This window comes from Falco cherrug, chromosome 1 (assembly GCF_023634085.1).
Source record: "Falco cherrug isolate bFalChe1 chromosome 1, bFalChe1.pri, whole genome shotgun sequence".
NCBI lineage: Eukaryota > Metazoa > Chordata > Aves > Falconiformes > Falconidae > Falco > Falco cherrug.
In genome coordinates, this window is record NC_073697.1 from 115,236,490 (window position 1) to 115,251,495 (window position 15,006).

The window sequence follows — 15,006 nt, forward strand, 5'->3', positions numbered from 1 at the left end:
TTGCAATAAAGAGACTTCAGTGGCATTTGTCTGTGTCCCCCAACCCAGTCACTCTCAAAATATTGTCAAAAAGATGATCAGTTTATAACTGATGCACGGGAAAATGTGAAAGGCCCAAGGCCAAATCCTCTTCTGTGCTGAAGAGGTTCTCCCAAAAGGCATTTGTAACAGGGAAGCTCTTTTCAGTGTTCTGAGGGAAGCCGTGACCTCTTCTGCCTACCACAGCCTGCTGCCTTCCCCAAGTAATCGAACTCGCTGCAGCTCTTCCAGGAACTGAAAAGGAGGTGGGGAGGTCAAGCAATAAAGAAGCTCAAATAGTACATCTCGGATCTTGCTAATAAAAATGTAAATGAGGCTGTGCAGACCCGGGTGGGGGGAGCGGAGGGGGACACACACAGCATGACTGTTTTCACAAAGTCGTGGAGGATCTGGCAGGATGGCTTCATTTAAAAGTTTTAATGAGGCAGCTGTGCAAATGACACATTGGCCGCACTACATAGTGCAAAAGGCTGCCAGCAAAGCCACCAGCTTATTTGAATTAGCAGCACCCAGCTATAAGCACTGCAGAAATAGCTTTAGTGCTGCTAAAACCTCTCCAAAAACCAGCTGAGGCTAAGGCAAGGTTATGACTTAGCACAAGCCATCGCAGGCAGGACCCAGCCTCCCACCGCAGACAACAGCACCTGGCTGGGGACATGTTTGGCTGGGACAAGTCCATATGCAGACATATTAATCACTGATGTGATCTATAAACCCACTGATTTTCTATGCTTGTATAAAATACATGCTCATTAGCAGAATTTTCCAGCATGCTTACATCTGTCCCCCAGTTTCCTGTGCCCCAAAGAACAACTCTTTATGCAGCGGGAGAAAAGAGGTGAGGAAAACTCCTCAGCAAGTCCTGGGTGCTTTGCCTTTTCCAGACATCTCAGATCTGGGACACAAGCAGTTACATCAGAATTTCTGATGGTGGCAGAAGACAAAAAAAACCCCAAAACCAACCAAACAACAACAACAAAAAAAACCCCAAAAAACCCAGCCATAACAAGTGTGGCTTTTTTTGGCCAGAAAAAAAAAACACCAACAGTGTAACAAGTGTGTTAGAAAGTTTGCACGTAAATGTAATCGGTTCAGGGGGCAGCCCCTGAAAACCCACATTTCAGGGAGACATCACTGCTACTCCGATGAAAATCACAGTACATGGGTCGGATCTAATTATTGCTACTATCCATCCAGTTTGCACATGTAAATACACTGAGGGGTAAATGAATTTGGCAAAGCAGACTTGCAAAGCTGAAATATGTTGTAAATCAATGTACTTATGTACAATGTAAATACAATGTACCTGTTTGCATTTGTACCAAGGCCCTTTGGCATTAGGTACTGCTCAGACATGAGCACATTCAAAATGCCTTTTGCGTGCAGATACCCAAGAATCGCAGCTACTGCTCTGCCTTCCTTGTGGCAGAAACTGTTACATGCAGATGTGCTCTTTGGTCAAGTCCCAGTTTGATGGGACAACACTGAGCACCTTGACTTCTGCCTTAGCAAAAGGGCCCTCAGCGGTGTGTTAATGTTGTCTTCCACATTTTATTTTAGACTGAAGTAACACGGAAGGCTGTGCCTGAGTGACCTGTTCCTGAGTGTACCTTGAGCACAGCTCGGCTGTACGCGCTGCAGGATGAGGCAAAACGAACCGGTGATTTCAGCCCCCGGAGTCTCACTTTCACACAAAGCAGCCAAAAGCAAAGCCATACTGATACAGAAAGGACAACTGAAGTTTCATATTGAAAAAAAAAAAACAAAACCAAAAAAACACAACAGGAAGAAAGGAGACCAAAATGCCAAAAAATCTTAGTGAAGGCTCCAAAAGCATTGGCTGAGTTTGGGTGGCTCTTTCCCTGGCAGGGACAGATAGCAGGAAAAGTGAAAAAAGCACTTGGGGACCAGCTGGGAATTCGGATATCACATTTGCATGTGTCCAAGACCATGAGCACTGAACACAGAGATTTAAATGCAACTTTCCTAGGAACCGGAGGCGACAATGGGACGGCCATGGCCTGCGTGGCAAGTCACAACCACCTCACCGCTGCTCGCTCTGAGGAGCTGCTGCCCTTTGTGCGTGCTCCCAGCTGTCAGCGTGGCTCCGGCAGGACCCAGGCTTGGCACAATGCTGCAAATGCTTGGTCTCCTTTGGGCTGATCCTGAAGTCAGGACAGCTTCTCACAAGCTAATTTGAATTTCTGTGTGACCATGATAACAATCACGGTGCAGACAGGATGTATGCTGTACCGTGACTACTAGGTATTAAAGGGGGGCATGCAGGGGGGTGAGTAAACCGAGTAAGGCAAATGGGAATCACATCTTATCCCAAGTTTGCACATGTTTCTAGACCTGTCCCAGACCAAGACTACAGACACATCCATGAGATTCTTTTATCAGTTTTGGCTGCATTTGTACGTGTTCTTCCCTAAACAAAGGGAGCAGCCCTTGGTGACATGTTTAACATGTGATACATGGACAAACTTACACTTCCAGCTCAGAGGAGAAGGGAGCCCGTGGCTGCTGGCAAACCTGGTCTCAGAACTGCCCCAGCAAAAGTGGAACACGCTGAGTGGGCCCTGCACAGACCGGAGAAGGCAGCAGATAGTGGGATGCACAGCTGGCAGGGTGCACAGCTGGTGCACAGCTGGCAGGGTGCACAGCCCAGTTCAGGAGGCACAAGAGACTTGACTGTTTCAGTGAGGTTTGAATCAGTAACCAAACCCAAGCAAATTCACGTAGCGCTAGCCTAAATCCCCATGTCAAAGGGGAGAAGTCTTTTTTGCCCTGCATTTAATAGAATACTACTGGTTATTACCTTTGCAGCAATTTCAGAAGGCCCTTATGCAGCACTCGAGCCCTGTAGCAATAGATGTTGTCTGAATGATTAAACAGACCTGCTTCATATCTCAGAGGGCTCCTGCCTTCATCGATACTGACTGTGCAGTTCCTAGTCTTGTCACACATGACACAGGCTGGGATTCCAGTCTATAGCTCTAATAGCATCTGACAAACACAAAAACCCCTGAAACTCAGGGCACTGGGAGATGAGTGAGTACAATGATCCCTGTTTTAGAGATGAAGGCAACAAGAGGAACAGAAGCAACAAAAACTACAACCACAACCAACCCCCCAAGCCAGGGCTGTGGACCTGACACTGGCCACGCTGCTCTTGCACGCTGCTCCAGACACCACTAACGGCTCCCGCAGGACACGGAGCACAGGGGAGTCCAGCTTCCCCTAATGGCAGCCCTGTGGGCACTGAGATTTCCTGATAAACACACACACTGCTATAACCTTTTTCAAAAGGTTTAAACACCAAAAAAAGGAATTTCCAGATTGGGACCCACAGGTCCAGGAAAGTGATGGGTTGGCCAGAAACCTTCTCCCACCCCACTCCCCCTTCCTTTCCCTGGCATGGGTCACTACCAGCCTAAATGGCACCTCAGAGGCAGGGGAGTGACAGAAGTGGGGCAGTTCCAGCGTAAGTGCCTGGAGAGAGGCCTGCACACACGTACCACATGCTGGAGATCGAAGCAGCACGAAGGAGCCGTGCTCAGCAGAGGCACCCACCTCCCCAGCCAGCATCACCGCATTCCCACGTGGCTCGTGCCAATGCGCCCTGTGAGCAGCATGCAGGCGGTCGCAAGGGGATTCAAGGGCAGCAGCAGGTTGTCCCTGCTCTGCACGTGAGGAGGAGACTGCCACATGAATGACCTCCTTGCTCCCAGTGGGCCATCCGCAAATAAAGCACTTCGACCATGGCTTTGCCCTCAGTGGTCACCAAGGGACCGCTCCTGCTCACAGGAGTCACGCAGTCGATGGAAAGCTCCACCTTTCTTGATAACCAGTGTAAAAGCAGCTTCCAGCCCAAGCAAAACTGGCTTCACACTGCAGAAAGACCAGACCTCAGACAAAAGATGCATCTAAAAGCACCCAAGCAGCAGAGAGTAAAAGGTTAAGAACAAAGAAATGATACGTGTATCCAGGAAAGGAGTTAGAGGAGGGAACAGCTCTCGGTTAGTAACAGCAATTCAGGATGGATGAGCCGGGGCCAGCTGATGTGCCAGGTGCTGTTGCCTCCCAGGACCCCCATGCTGGGAAGCATCACCTAACTGCCATGGCTGCCCAGTGCAAACCAGTGAAGCAAGCAAAGGGCCTGAGAAGCATCTCCCGCACACCCCTGTCCAGCAGGAGACACCCTTCTTGATGGGTGGGTGCTCCTTCCTTCCCACTGGCATAAATCAGGAGCCTGTGGTCCACGGAGCTGAAGCAGGGAACTGGGAGGGAAGGCAATCTCATTGTGTGCAAGCAGTCAGCACAACGTTCAGCTGCTAAACAAAATAACTTTTGAGTTTAGCTTCGGCATTTCTCAGCACCAGCCCCCTCCTCACACTGCGTTTTTCCTAGATGCCTCGTTGATCCCGCTCCATCTTTACCCTCCTTGAGCATCACCAGGGAAAGGCACCAGCCGAACCCCAAACAACCTGGGTAACCTTTTGTTACTGCCAGCCTGAAATATCTCAGATGCTGTGGTGCGTGATACCACCGCACAGATCCATCTGTTAATACACCGTCCAACCCAAATAAACTTCGGCTTCACTGTGGAACTGATCTCCAAACTGAGGAACCCTGATGCTTCCCTGGGCAGCCAACCCTCCCACAGGAATTTAACCCTCCCTGGCCTGACTGCTCTCCCCTGGCACAAAGACTTTACTCTAGCAACGTCAGGCATTTGCACTCTCCGGTGCGGTGTGAGGAGGGGTGGGATGGCTTTTCCTATCACCGGTCCTGGCATGAAAACAGCCTTGACATCTCCCATCTCCCGCTGGCTCACAGCCAGGTGGGGGGGAGCTGGCTAAACAAGCCATGGCTATCAAAATGCTGCTGCTTTAAAAAGGCTCTTTGCTGGCTGCAGTCAAAGCCACGCTATGCCTAACGTCACTGAGTAACAGAAATAGCAGGCATGAGTGAAGGGAGGAGAATGAGAGTATTAAGAGCGCACAGATTTCAAACATACTTGGCTAGGTAGCACGCTGCCTTCCTGCCGCTGACTTTCCAGATGCGACGGAGCACAGGGATCTCTTGCTGTCTGCCCATGAAGGAGGATTCTTCTTTTTCTTTTTTCCTTTTTTTTTTCTTCTTTTTTAAGTTTCAGCTTTAATACTACCAGATTCATTTTTATATTCTTTCTTTTAGGAAACTTCATCTGCTGGATTTAAAAGCAAGGTTTGAGCAGGAGGAATTAATTTGTGTTTGCAGCTACTGAATGTGCATGGTGCTCCTGCGTGATGATAATGTCGAGGCAAAGGCAGGATTGGCTCAGAAAATTGCTTAGACCGTAAGATGCTTGAATGCCTGCTTGGAATAACAAGCTCTTTGTCATGTGTGTGTGTGTGCATGTGTGTGACTGTGTGCATTTATGTATGAGTGCAGCAATAACAGTAACTTTAAAATGATGCAAGGTTTCCCCAGTTTGCTTAATTCCCCTCCTCCAGGAGCGAGGGCTTGCCTAGCTGTGGGCACTGTCTGGAGGCAGGTGAAATGTCTGAATGGAATTAGTGCTGTAGTAATTTTATGAATGAAGCAAAAAGCCGGTTCAGTGGAAGAGAAGCAGAGCGGGGAGATGCGGCGTGTTGAGCTCTATCCGGCAGGAGCTGTCACACCAGGGAACCACAGAGATGTGCACAGGCATGGCACAGATCTGCTACAAGTGCCCAAAACACAAAGTGAGGCAGCTGCAAGAAGACAGCACCTTGAGCCATGGAAACATGTTCCTGAAAATGAGCTATCACAAATCCAGCTGAGCTCGATAGCTGTGTGTGTGACCAGCTCCAGGCTGAGCAGGAGCATCCCATGCAGAGCCATTTCCTTCCAACCAAGTGTGCAGAGATGCAGGCAGAGCTCCCTGAGCACCCACGTCTCCTTCACGCGTGACGCTTCTGCTGCCAGCACTGCTTGTACATGAACATTGATGAAGTGGGCAATGAGGGAGCAAGTCGCTGCACGGACAGGCTGACTACACATGCCCAAAGCCAAGCAGGAGGGGACCACACAGCATGGCGGGGGAGGGAGGAGGCAGATTCGAGTTTGCAAGGTCCAAGGAAGCTGAGATGCTGGTGAAGCTGCTGGAGCCCAGCCCAGAGGAGCGATGTCCTGAAGGAGCACTGACCGCTGCAGGACCACGCTTCACCTCTCCCCCTCACATGTCTGTACCCGAGGGGCTCGCATGGGAAATGGGCCCTGTGCATTGTGGTTTTCCTCTTTTTTTCACACCCCTATCCCAATTGTTAAGCAAGGAACAATCTCCCTCTGTACTGGACTGCCCTCTTCCATAGAAAGCTTTTGCATGCCACCTCCGTAGCACCCGTCACCCGCAGCAGGTGATGATGGGAAGAAGAGAAGGTGAGTGCAAGACATGAAGAGGATGAACATTGCCCGTTCTCAAGTGCTACAGAGGTCGCTGTCAGGGCAGCAGAGGGCCTGGTGCTGCAATCCCACTGCCCAGGAGCTAGTGGGAGCAAAGAGCCAAAGGAGCCAGAGCCGATGTGGAGGCAAAGGGACACCAAACTTGCTGGGAAAAGCTGCAAATTCCCAGACAAACCAAACCCAACCTGCCCAGCGGACAGAGTCAGAGGGAAGCCTTTGCCTGCTGAGCCCTGCAAGGACAAGGCGGCGCAGCACCCCTTCCCACAGCGCTTTCCAAAGAGGCAGTCTAAGCTCCTTAAAATACATAGTGCAAACACTTCTGTGTGCAGTGGCCTTTAGCTTGCCACAGGCTTTGGTATGCCGTAACATTTAGGCATTTTAACTACTAATCCAGTGCTTCTCTCAGGTAGGTTTGATCTTCCTTTGCTTGCACCCAGAGCCAGTATAAATTCAAAGCAACACAGTCGTTATTTGCCTAGCGTTGAGCTTGAACTAACCAGAAGCTCCCATGTAAAAAGCGTGACTACCTGCTAAACGCGCTGCAGAGCAATCTCCCACCTCGCTGTAGAAGGCAGTTTAGACAGGTTTGCAGACAGGTCTGTCTGAAATCTATGGCATGGACACATGAAAATCTGTGGGATGAGACCTGACAGAAGCACAAAAGCCTCTGTGTTTACAGACATATAAAACCCACAGTGAAAACTGCACTTTGCTCTACGGATATAAAATGCCTTTTTCCTCCATCACTCAAAACCAACTTGAAACTGCAGGTCAGGACGTAGCAGGGGCTTCTCATTGAGGGGAAAGTGCTCTGTGAAAATGCTGCAGAAGTGCTGGACAGGACTTTGAGTGTATCACACAAAATAGACAATTTGGCTGCAAATGGTAAATCCAAAGTTTGTTTTCCCTTTTCTGGGGTCTTTTACTCCTTCAGAGTTAAGAGCTTAGCAAAGAGGTTTAAGCAATTGTGTCACCAGGTCTGTAAGCTGCTGTTACAAATTTAGGAAGGACACGTTTTTTCCTCCAACTCCAAAGTAACTGTAAGGATTGCAGCAAGTGGTTCCAATGATCCACACAATGTTTTGTCTCTTTTTCATGGACACACTAAGGCATGTCACTTCTCAAAGCTGTGCTCTTGTAATGGTAGCATGACCCTTATGCATGAGTGCCCTCAGTGCAGAAGACCTTTGGTACACGCAGACAGGGCAGATACGTACTCAAGGACAGGTAACTCCTAAATGATAATTTGTGTTGCTCTGGCAGATTTCTAACATGTTGGTTTCTGATGTCTTTCCTCTAGTGGAGAATGCAGATCTTCCTTGGATGAGACCCCCCTAAGTAATGGTTCACCATCTCCCAGCAGCTGTATTTCTCAGACCAGAAAGAACAGACCTTCAGATCCCTGTGGCATGAACGGAGCCTCTGGCATTTAAAGGCCAGGAGGATGTCCCTGACCGAGGAGCTGGAGAGCCACTTCTCTGCAACCCCCTACATGGTGACAGACACAAGTGAGGGCAGCCTGTTCAGAATTAGACCCAACACATCTGCCAATGCCACCGGGGACAGCACGCCAGCCGCCGGTTCCATGGAGGACATGATCGCCATCTGCACCATCGGGACAATCCTCTCCCTCATGTGCGTGATTGGGGTGACAGGCAACATCTACACCTTGCTAGTGATGTGCCATTACTTGCGATCATCTGCTTCCATGTATATTTACATCATCAACCTTGCGCTGGCAGACCTACTCTACCTTCTCACCATCCCCTTCATCGTTGGGACCTACTTCATTCAGAAATGGTACTTTGGGGACATTGGCTGTCGCATCCTGTTCAGTTTGGACTTCCTCACCATGCACGCCAGCATCTTCACCCTCACAGTCATGAGCACGGAGCGCTACTTTGCTGTGCTAAAACCCCTGGACACAGTGAAGAGGTCCAAGAGTTACCGAAAGGCCATTGCTGTCATTATCTGGCTGGTGTCACTGCTGCTCACTCTCCCAATGCTCATCATGATCCAGCTGGTGCAAAGGGACAACAAAAGCATCTGCCTGCCCACTTGGAGCAAGCTGTCCTACAAAGTCTATCTCACCATCCTTTTTGGTACCAGCATCGTGGGTCCAGGGGTGGTCATTGGCTACCTTTACATCCGATTAGCAAAGATCTACTGGGTGTCACAAACAGCATCCTTCAAGCAGACCAAGCGGCTGCCAAACCAAAAGGTGCTCTATTTAATCTTCACGATAGTGCTGGTGTTCTGGGCTTGCTTCTTGCCTTTCTGGATATGGCAGCTGCTCTCCCAGTATTATGAATCCTTCCCTTTATCTCCCAAGGTGATGAAGAACATTAATTATCTGACAACCTGCCTGACGTACAGCAACAGCTGCATCAACCCCTTCCTCTACACCTTGCTCACCAAAAACTACCGGGAGTACCTGAAGAACAGGCAGCGGTCCCTCAGCAGCAGCAGTGTGTACTTCCAGAGGAGGAATCGATTTCAGAGGATTTCAGGGAGATCCCTGTCCATGAGCAGTCAGCACTGCACAGAGACATACGTTCTTGCTCATGCTCCTTTAGGAAATAGCAGTGCCTGAAGGTAAAATTTTATCTCCAAGAACAATCAATATTGACTTCAATGTTGCTTTGATTTAAAGTGCACATTGTAACAGCAAAGCCTTAGCAGATCCATAATGTGCACACATTTAGTCCAGACACTGTGCCAATGCCTGTTCTCATTTTCTTCAGTGTCACTGATTTGATGCTAGCAACATTCAGCTGAACATCTATCTAAATAGCCTTTTACTTTTTATCTTTATATTTCATCGCGTATGTGTCCTCAAGTAGCTGTCAATAATGAAAGCCTATAATAGGGCCATGTTTTTTAATAGTATCAGCTGTCTCACAGCATTTAAAATTATGCTGTCTCGTGAATGGCTGTAGTTTGCTCTTTTCTTTAGGAGTAATGTTAAATTTGCAGTTGTATGAGGACTGAAAACAATGAAATAAAGACAAAGCTGCTGATGTTTGTGACATGCAATACAGTTTGAATTTGGGGTAAGACTGGACAATACGGATGAGGCATATCAGGGGTGCTTGTCCTGGTTTTGGTCGTATTGACATTTATTCTACACTCATGTATGCACTGGGCTTGATTCTCCATTCACACAGGTGTCTGCGCTGGAGTCACAGCACGGTTTGTGTCAGCAAAAGGCTTCCCACACCAGTGTCACAGCCAGGGAACACTCAGCATCCCCTAATGTACTGACCCCAAACTCATGAGCACCCATGTAGGGGAGCATCATCTGTCTTGGACAGGTACATCTGCCCCCTGCCCTCCTCCAAGGAGGAATTGGGAACCTTCGATGTTGTTATTCTCGGGGCACCCATCGACAAACTGCAACATCCAGCCCGAGGGACCAGAACTACCCAAGTCCAGGAGGAAAGGACAGGGGGAGTGGGGGAGGGGGGGAGGAGATGTGATTTCCAGTGGGCAAAGCTATGCTATCTGAAGTCCCTAATCTCAATCATAAAAATGCTAGTTCCCTGATAGTGAGATCACTTGTTCCCTTCAGAGCAGATGATTTTCCTTTGCTGCTACAAAAGGTGAACATAGCCCTGCCTACACCAAGAACATTTTGCCTCTCCTGGCTTTCACAGATGATAAAGCATCATTAGTATAAATATATCCTCCGCGGTGTCTGGCGCTTCTCCCGTGAGTCTAAAAGTACCTTCTCTGGGACGCTGCCAAGAGCCATACAGGAGTCCTCTGCTTGCATTAGCCCTGTTACCTCATTAGCAAGGATACAACGATGCAATGCCAGCGCAACTCTAACCAAGTTACAGAATTAGAAGCAAATTAATGGTTAGACATAAATTCAGAACTGCAGCGCTACGCCATTTGGCAGTGAACTCCATTTGCTTACACAGAAACTGAATTTCGGTTTTAAGCATCTATTCGTCATTGCTCTTGGGGACAGTGAAAGCTCTGCACCCAGCCCCCCTGGGTGGTATGCTTGGAAAAGAAATCACCCCTTTCACGCATGGGCTTAAAGTTTGGTATATATGGGGAAGATGACACATGTCATGAAAGAGGACTCTCTCGCATGTGGGTTTAACGCTGAACTGTTGCAGAAACTGGAAGACCCTCACTTTGTGTTCCCAGCTGCCTCCACGCACACCACCCACAGCAGTCCCACAGGTCAGGATACCTTACCTGCACCCTGCTTGCAGTGCAGTGCACTGACCAGTGCATCCTGCTGCAGGATTAGCCCCTTCCTGACTTTGGAGGGTCAGAAATACCATTATATTTGGCTATTTCCTACACTGACAGTACTCGCTATTTTTCAGACCCTCCTCAGGCTGGAGACACACTAGTCAAAGCCCATTAGAGACAGCAAAGCATCGTTCACCCCACTGTAAGGAAGAGGGAGCCCACAGATGGGAGGGGAAGAGGTTTGCTATATTCATGAACCCATTTTCTGCTTAGGTAGTCAGGTGTTTAGTATGGGCCAGAATGTAAAGTTTGGCCTCCTGGTTTTGGAAATGGAAATTTTAACTTCTTGCTCAGAAAGAGCCGGACAAGCTCAAGACAAACTCATCACGAGCAGTTCCCATGGTTGTGAAGGAAAGATACTTCAGGCTGACCCTTTAGAAAGCACAGTCCATCTTTTCTAAAATCAGATAGTCAAAATAAGAGGGCAGTTTTCAAATCTCAACTTACCCAGTTGCACCCGTGCAAACAGTGCAGAAGAGTTACCAAAAGACACGGGAGCAGATCTGTCTCCCCCGTTGGGCAGTGTAACCCCTTTGTCCCCAGCGGCACTGCTCTAATTAACTTCTCCAAGCCCACCACAACAAACGCATCTCAAAGAAAATATCTGAAAAAAGCCTGCCATGACTCTGTCTGTGCAATAAGCACCCTGTGAGCAGCATGAGCAATGTGCTGTGGAAGCAAGGTCGTGCCAGAGGTCCTGCTGTGCCCTGGGAATCAACGCAGGGCATGGGGCTCCCTGCCTCCCCAGCAGGACACACAGCCTCAGCCCCGGGCTGAACGCTGTCATTTCTCTGAAGCTTGCACCTTGCTCTCAGCAGGGGCTGGTAGAGTGTCTGGCAAATCAGCACAACAAAGCCAAGAGAAAAGAAGACATCTGCAAGTCAGGGAAGGGTTGCAGGTGATGCTTCCATCAATACTGAGTCATCTTTGAATGATGAGATGCTTCATTCAGGCCTTTCAATCTCCACCCCAGGCAGGAGTGGTTTTTTGCTTTCAGCACTCACATCCATCACCACTCAGCACAGGCGAAAAAAAGGGAATTATTAGTCCAAGCCTACAGGTAAAATCAAAGCTCTGAGCAGTTCACAAGCAGCCCGTGCCTCAGCTCTGCATCCCCAACTAACTTTACGGGGCATCGGCCAACTCAGGTACCAAATGTTAGGCAGTGGTTCCCTTCCTGAAACTGAACAGCAACTCAACCACGAGCGCCTGCTGAATGCAAACGGGGGAGCGAGCAGTCAGTGAGGTCTGAAGAAGGAACTGTCTCCTCCCAGACATAGCCTAATTGCTCAGTTATCAACAGCTATAAAATAATTATCATGCTCTATTCATTCCTTCTTGCAAAAACCTTGTAGAGGGATTTTTAAAGGACCGAGGACATATGTTACCATTGTCTGGGTTGGACGACCCAGGCCTGTTAGTTGAAGCTGCAGAGCAGTTTTAAATAGTCCTGGGAACAAGCAGTGGGAGAAGGAAAACAAGCTATGCACAAACAAGAAGCCAGGTGCAGAGCAAGCCCTGGGAGCCGCGAAATCAGCACGCTCTCATCGGCACACTCTGAAAAGGCACCTGCAGCATGCCCACCAGTCAGCGACACGGACCCCCACGTGGCCCAGAGACTTTTATCCAATCATCTGTGTGTAAAGTCGGGTGAGCGGTTGGTTTAAGTTATAAATATAACCTGTTCGTTTAATAAAGTGAGCACGGCATGTAGCCATATTGGTGTGATTGTCGTGACTTGGCCGACCCTCCACGGGGGACCCTCTTCGAAACATATCATCAGTCAAAGATCCAAGAGTTGATTTTTGCATAAACAAAATTTGAAATCTGTGTGTAAAGGATGTTCATGCCAAGTGGCTGCGCGCTATTTGCTAGCTCTTTCTTCTCTGTGGGGTGAGACCAGGAGCTTTCTCATCATCCTGAAGTCTTAAATCCCCCCATCTCCAGGGCATTTGGTGCCCCACAGACTGGATTTCACCAGCTGAACTACAGGTAGCAGAAGTCAAAACTCCATTTATTTTTCTCTATTTTAAGTCAGGGGGAGTGTTTGGCAATGCCTCAAGACTCAAAGAAGGTATAGCTGTAAATACACCCCGGAAAGGTGTCCAAGAAGGGCTGGGACAGAGATGCTGTCCCCCGCGGTGCTCTCACCAGCTCAGACAGGCTGGGTGCCCACTCTGGTGGCCGAAACAGGCAGCAAACTACAGCTGGCCAGGCAGCCACTTGGACAGTGCCTTTGCCAGAAAAGGATGACGTTTGTGTTTACCCAAACTATTTGTAAATCCACCCAGAAACTTAAGAATCCTTCTGGAAAACCTCTTTCTCTTTTCTTTTCCCAAATACTGAATTGCCTCATTTCAGCCTTTAGGAGGCAAAACAGCACAATTTCTCACCTCAGGATGAAGTCTTACACGTCAGTTTGCTTACAATTGATTTTAAAAAGCCTTTTTCCATTTCGTTTAAACCACAAGCCTCTTACAGAACGTCCTGTGGTCCAGGCAGCGAAGCAGAGCGCAGCTGCTCAGCGCGGTGTGCATCCCTCTGCCCAAACCCTGCCGGGGTGGGGTGGGCACTCACGGGGGGAGCGGTGCAGAGCCCAGCCTCCGCCCAATCCCCACCTGAGGAGTCACAGCAATCATAGTCACAAACCTTCCTCCTTGCCTGCCGATTGAGCCTGATTTAAGCTGATGGACAGTCTGGGTCCGGGTTCAGCCCCCTCCTGGCTCCTGCAGCCCAGCAACTGCAAGGGCACTGGACGAGGGTGATTTGGGCCACCCTTTTCTCCTCTGTGGGTGTCCCACTTTGCTCCCTAGGAGACAGCCAGGCCAACAATTCTTCAGCCTACCTCTAACCAGACAGAAAAACCTTGGCACATGCTCCCAGAAGAGGATGTGGCAATAAATCAGCAGGCACAGCTCTGTTTCACCTGCAGCTGCGAGGTGGGCAAGGGCTGGCTAGGTGAGGGGCTGGGATGTACGGAGCTCTTTAGCTCTCGGTCACTAGTTCAGTACGTGGCCAGGTTTGAGGGGTGGGATTTCCAGATCGACAGGCAATCTCCTTTCATTTCTCTGGGGTTCGTGCTCGGAAGCTTCTCATTTCAGTGTTTGCTTAAGGGCATTAAAAGGAGAGGCGAAAGTGGAGAAGACCTTGGAAAGCAAATCCGCACCTTGGCAGAGCTGCCTAGGAAAATCATTCCTCTTGCCAGTGCTGTCCCTCTTGCACCTGCTGTGGCTGCCAGACTGGGATGCCTCCACCAAACCAACCTGCCCCAGCCGCGGCTGTGCCTCCCCCCTGCAGTGCCCAGGGCAGCTGCCACAGCAGCACGGACCAGCTTTCTTTCCCTCCTTCTCAAAACGTCTGATCAGATCCTGAGACCCTCACTTAGCCATTTCCCCTTCTGCAGATTAAACTCCAGCTGTCTCCAGTGCAAGGGTGAAGAATTCATTGAAAGAAAAGTATCAGACCCTCTCTTGGATCTGACCAACTTTGCTTTAAAGTGACACCCAGGCACGCTGAATATTGTCTTGTGCACACCTGGATCCAGGCCAGCCCTGCACAGGGATCTATGTCATCTATTTATTGCATAGGCTGTTATATCCTGGGAAAAAAGCGTCAGTTCTAAATGATTCTGATCATTTTTGCATCTCCAGATTCACTATCTTAACTTTAAGTCCTGCTTACACCTGATATGCAGTTAAGGGAACTGATTTAGGCACATCACAAGTGCGGTGCAATCAAGATAATCAAGGAGGCAGTGTCACAGCAGAGAACAAACTGCTGCAAGAATATAGAAGCATATTTGAAAGTGGGCTGGAAAAGGAGAGGCAGAGCAAAAGCAGGCAATTTGTTGCTGGTTCCCACTTTTTCTCTGTAGTAAAATTGAAAGCTAATGCAAAGCTTGCAGAAAAAAAATCTCACATTGTGCAGTGTCAAGCAGCAGATAAATCTATTGCTGATATTAACAAAGAAACACATGCAAGGAAAAACAATCTTAGTATTACATACTCAATGATAGACCCTTCACTAACTTCTACTACTCAGCAGAGACCTTGGAGCTCTAAGAAGTCACCAGCATTGTGCTCAGCAGCAACGCAAGAAGCAAACACGCCAGTTGTGCAGAAAGGCCCCACGAGCAAAACCAGTGCAACCCAGCCCAACCATTTCTGCTTTAAAATTAAGACTTTTTCCACAGCTTATCACCTCTCACGTTACTGATGTGTGACATCAGGTTGTTGCGGGCTGTGACCAAAGCTACTTTGCCCC

The 15,006-nt window shown here is 48.9% G+C and overlaps 1 protein-coding gene across 2 annotated transcripts; it reads left to right on the forward strand.

Moving 5' to 3' along the window:
* The first annotated feature begins 4,988 nt into the window (after positions 1-4,988).
* On the forward strand, positions 4,989-9,489 carry LOC102051780 (urotensin-2 receptor-like). 2 transcript variants are annotated; one of them, XM_014284604.3, is made up of 2 exons: positions 4,989-5,271; positions 7,772-9,489. In XM_014284604.3, the coding sequence occupies exon 2, from the start codon at positions 7,916-7,918 to the stop codon at positions 9,062-9,064; it is 1,149 nt and encodes a 382-aa protein (XP_014140079.1). In that variant the 5' UTR covers positions 4,989-5,271; positions 7,772-7,915; the 3' UTR covers positions 9,065-9,489. The 2 variants fall into 2 exon arrangements, with proteins under 2 accessions (XP_014140079.1, XP_055578273.1); XM_055722298.1 differs by having other exon boundaries at positions 5,047-5,383.
* Positions 9,490-15,006: the final 5,517 nt, after the last annotated feature.

What these genes read in the sequence shown, in the direction of transcription:
- LOC102051780 (XM_014284604.3), top strand. Translation starts at nt 7,916, where the DNA reads ATGTCCCTGACCGAGGAGCTGGAGAGCCACTTCTCTGCAACCCCCTAC.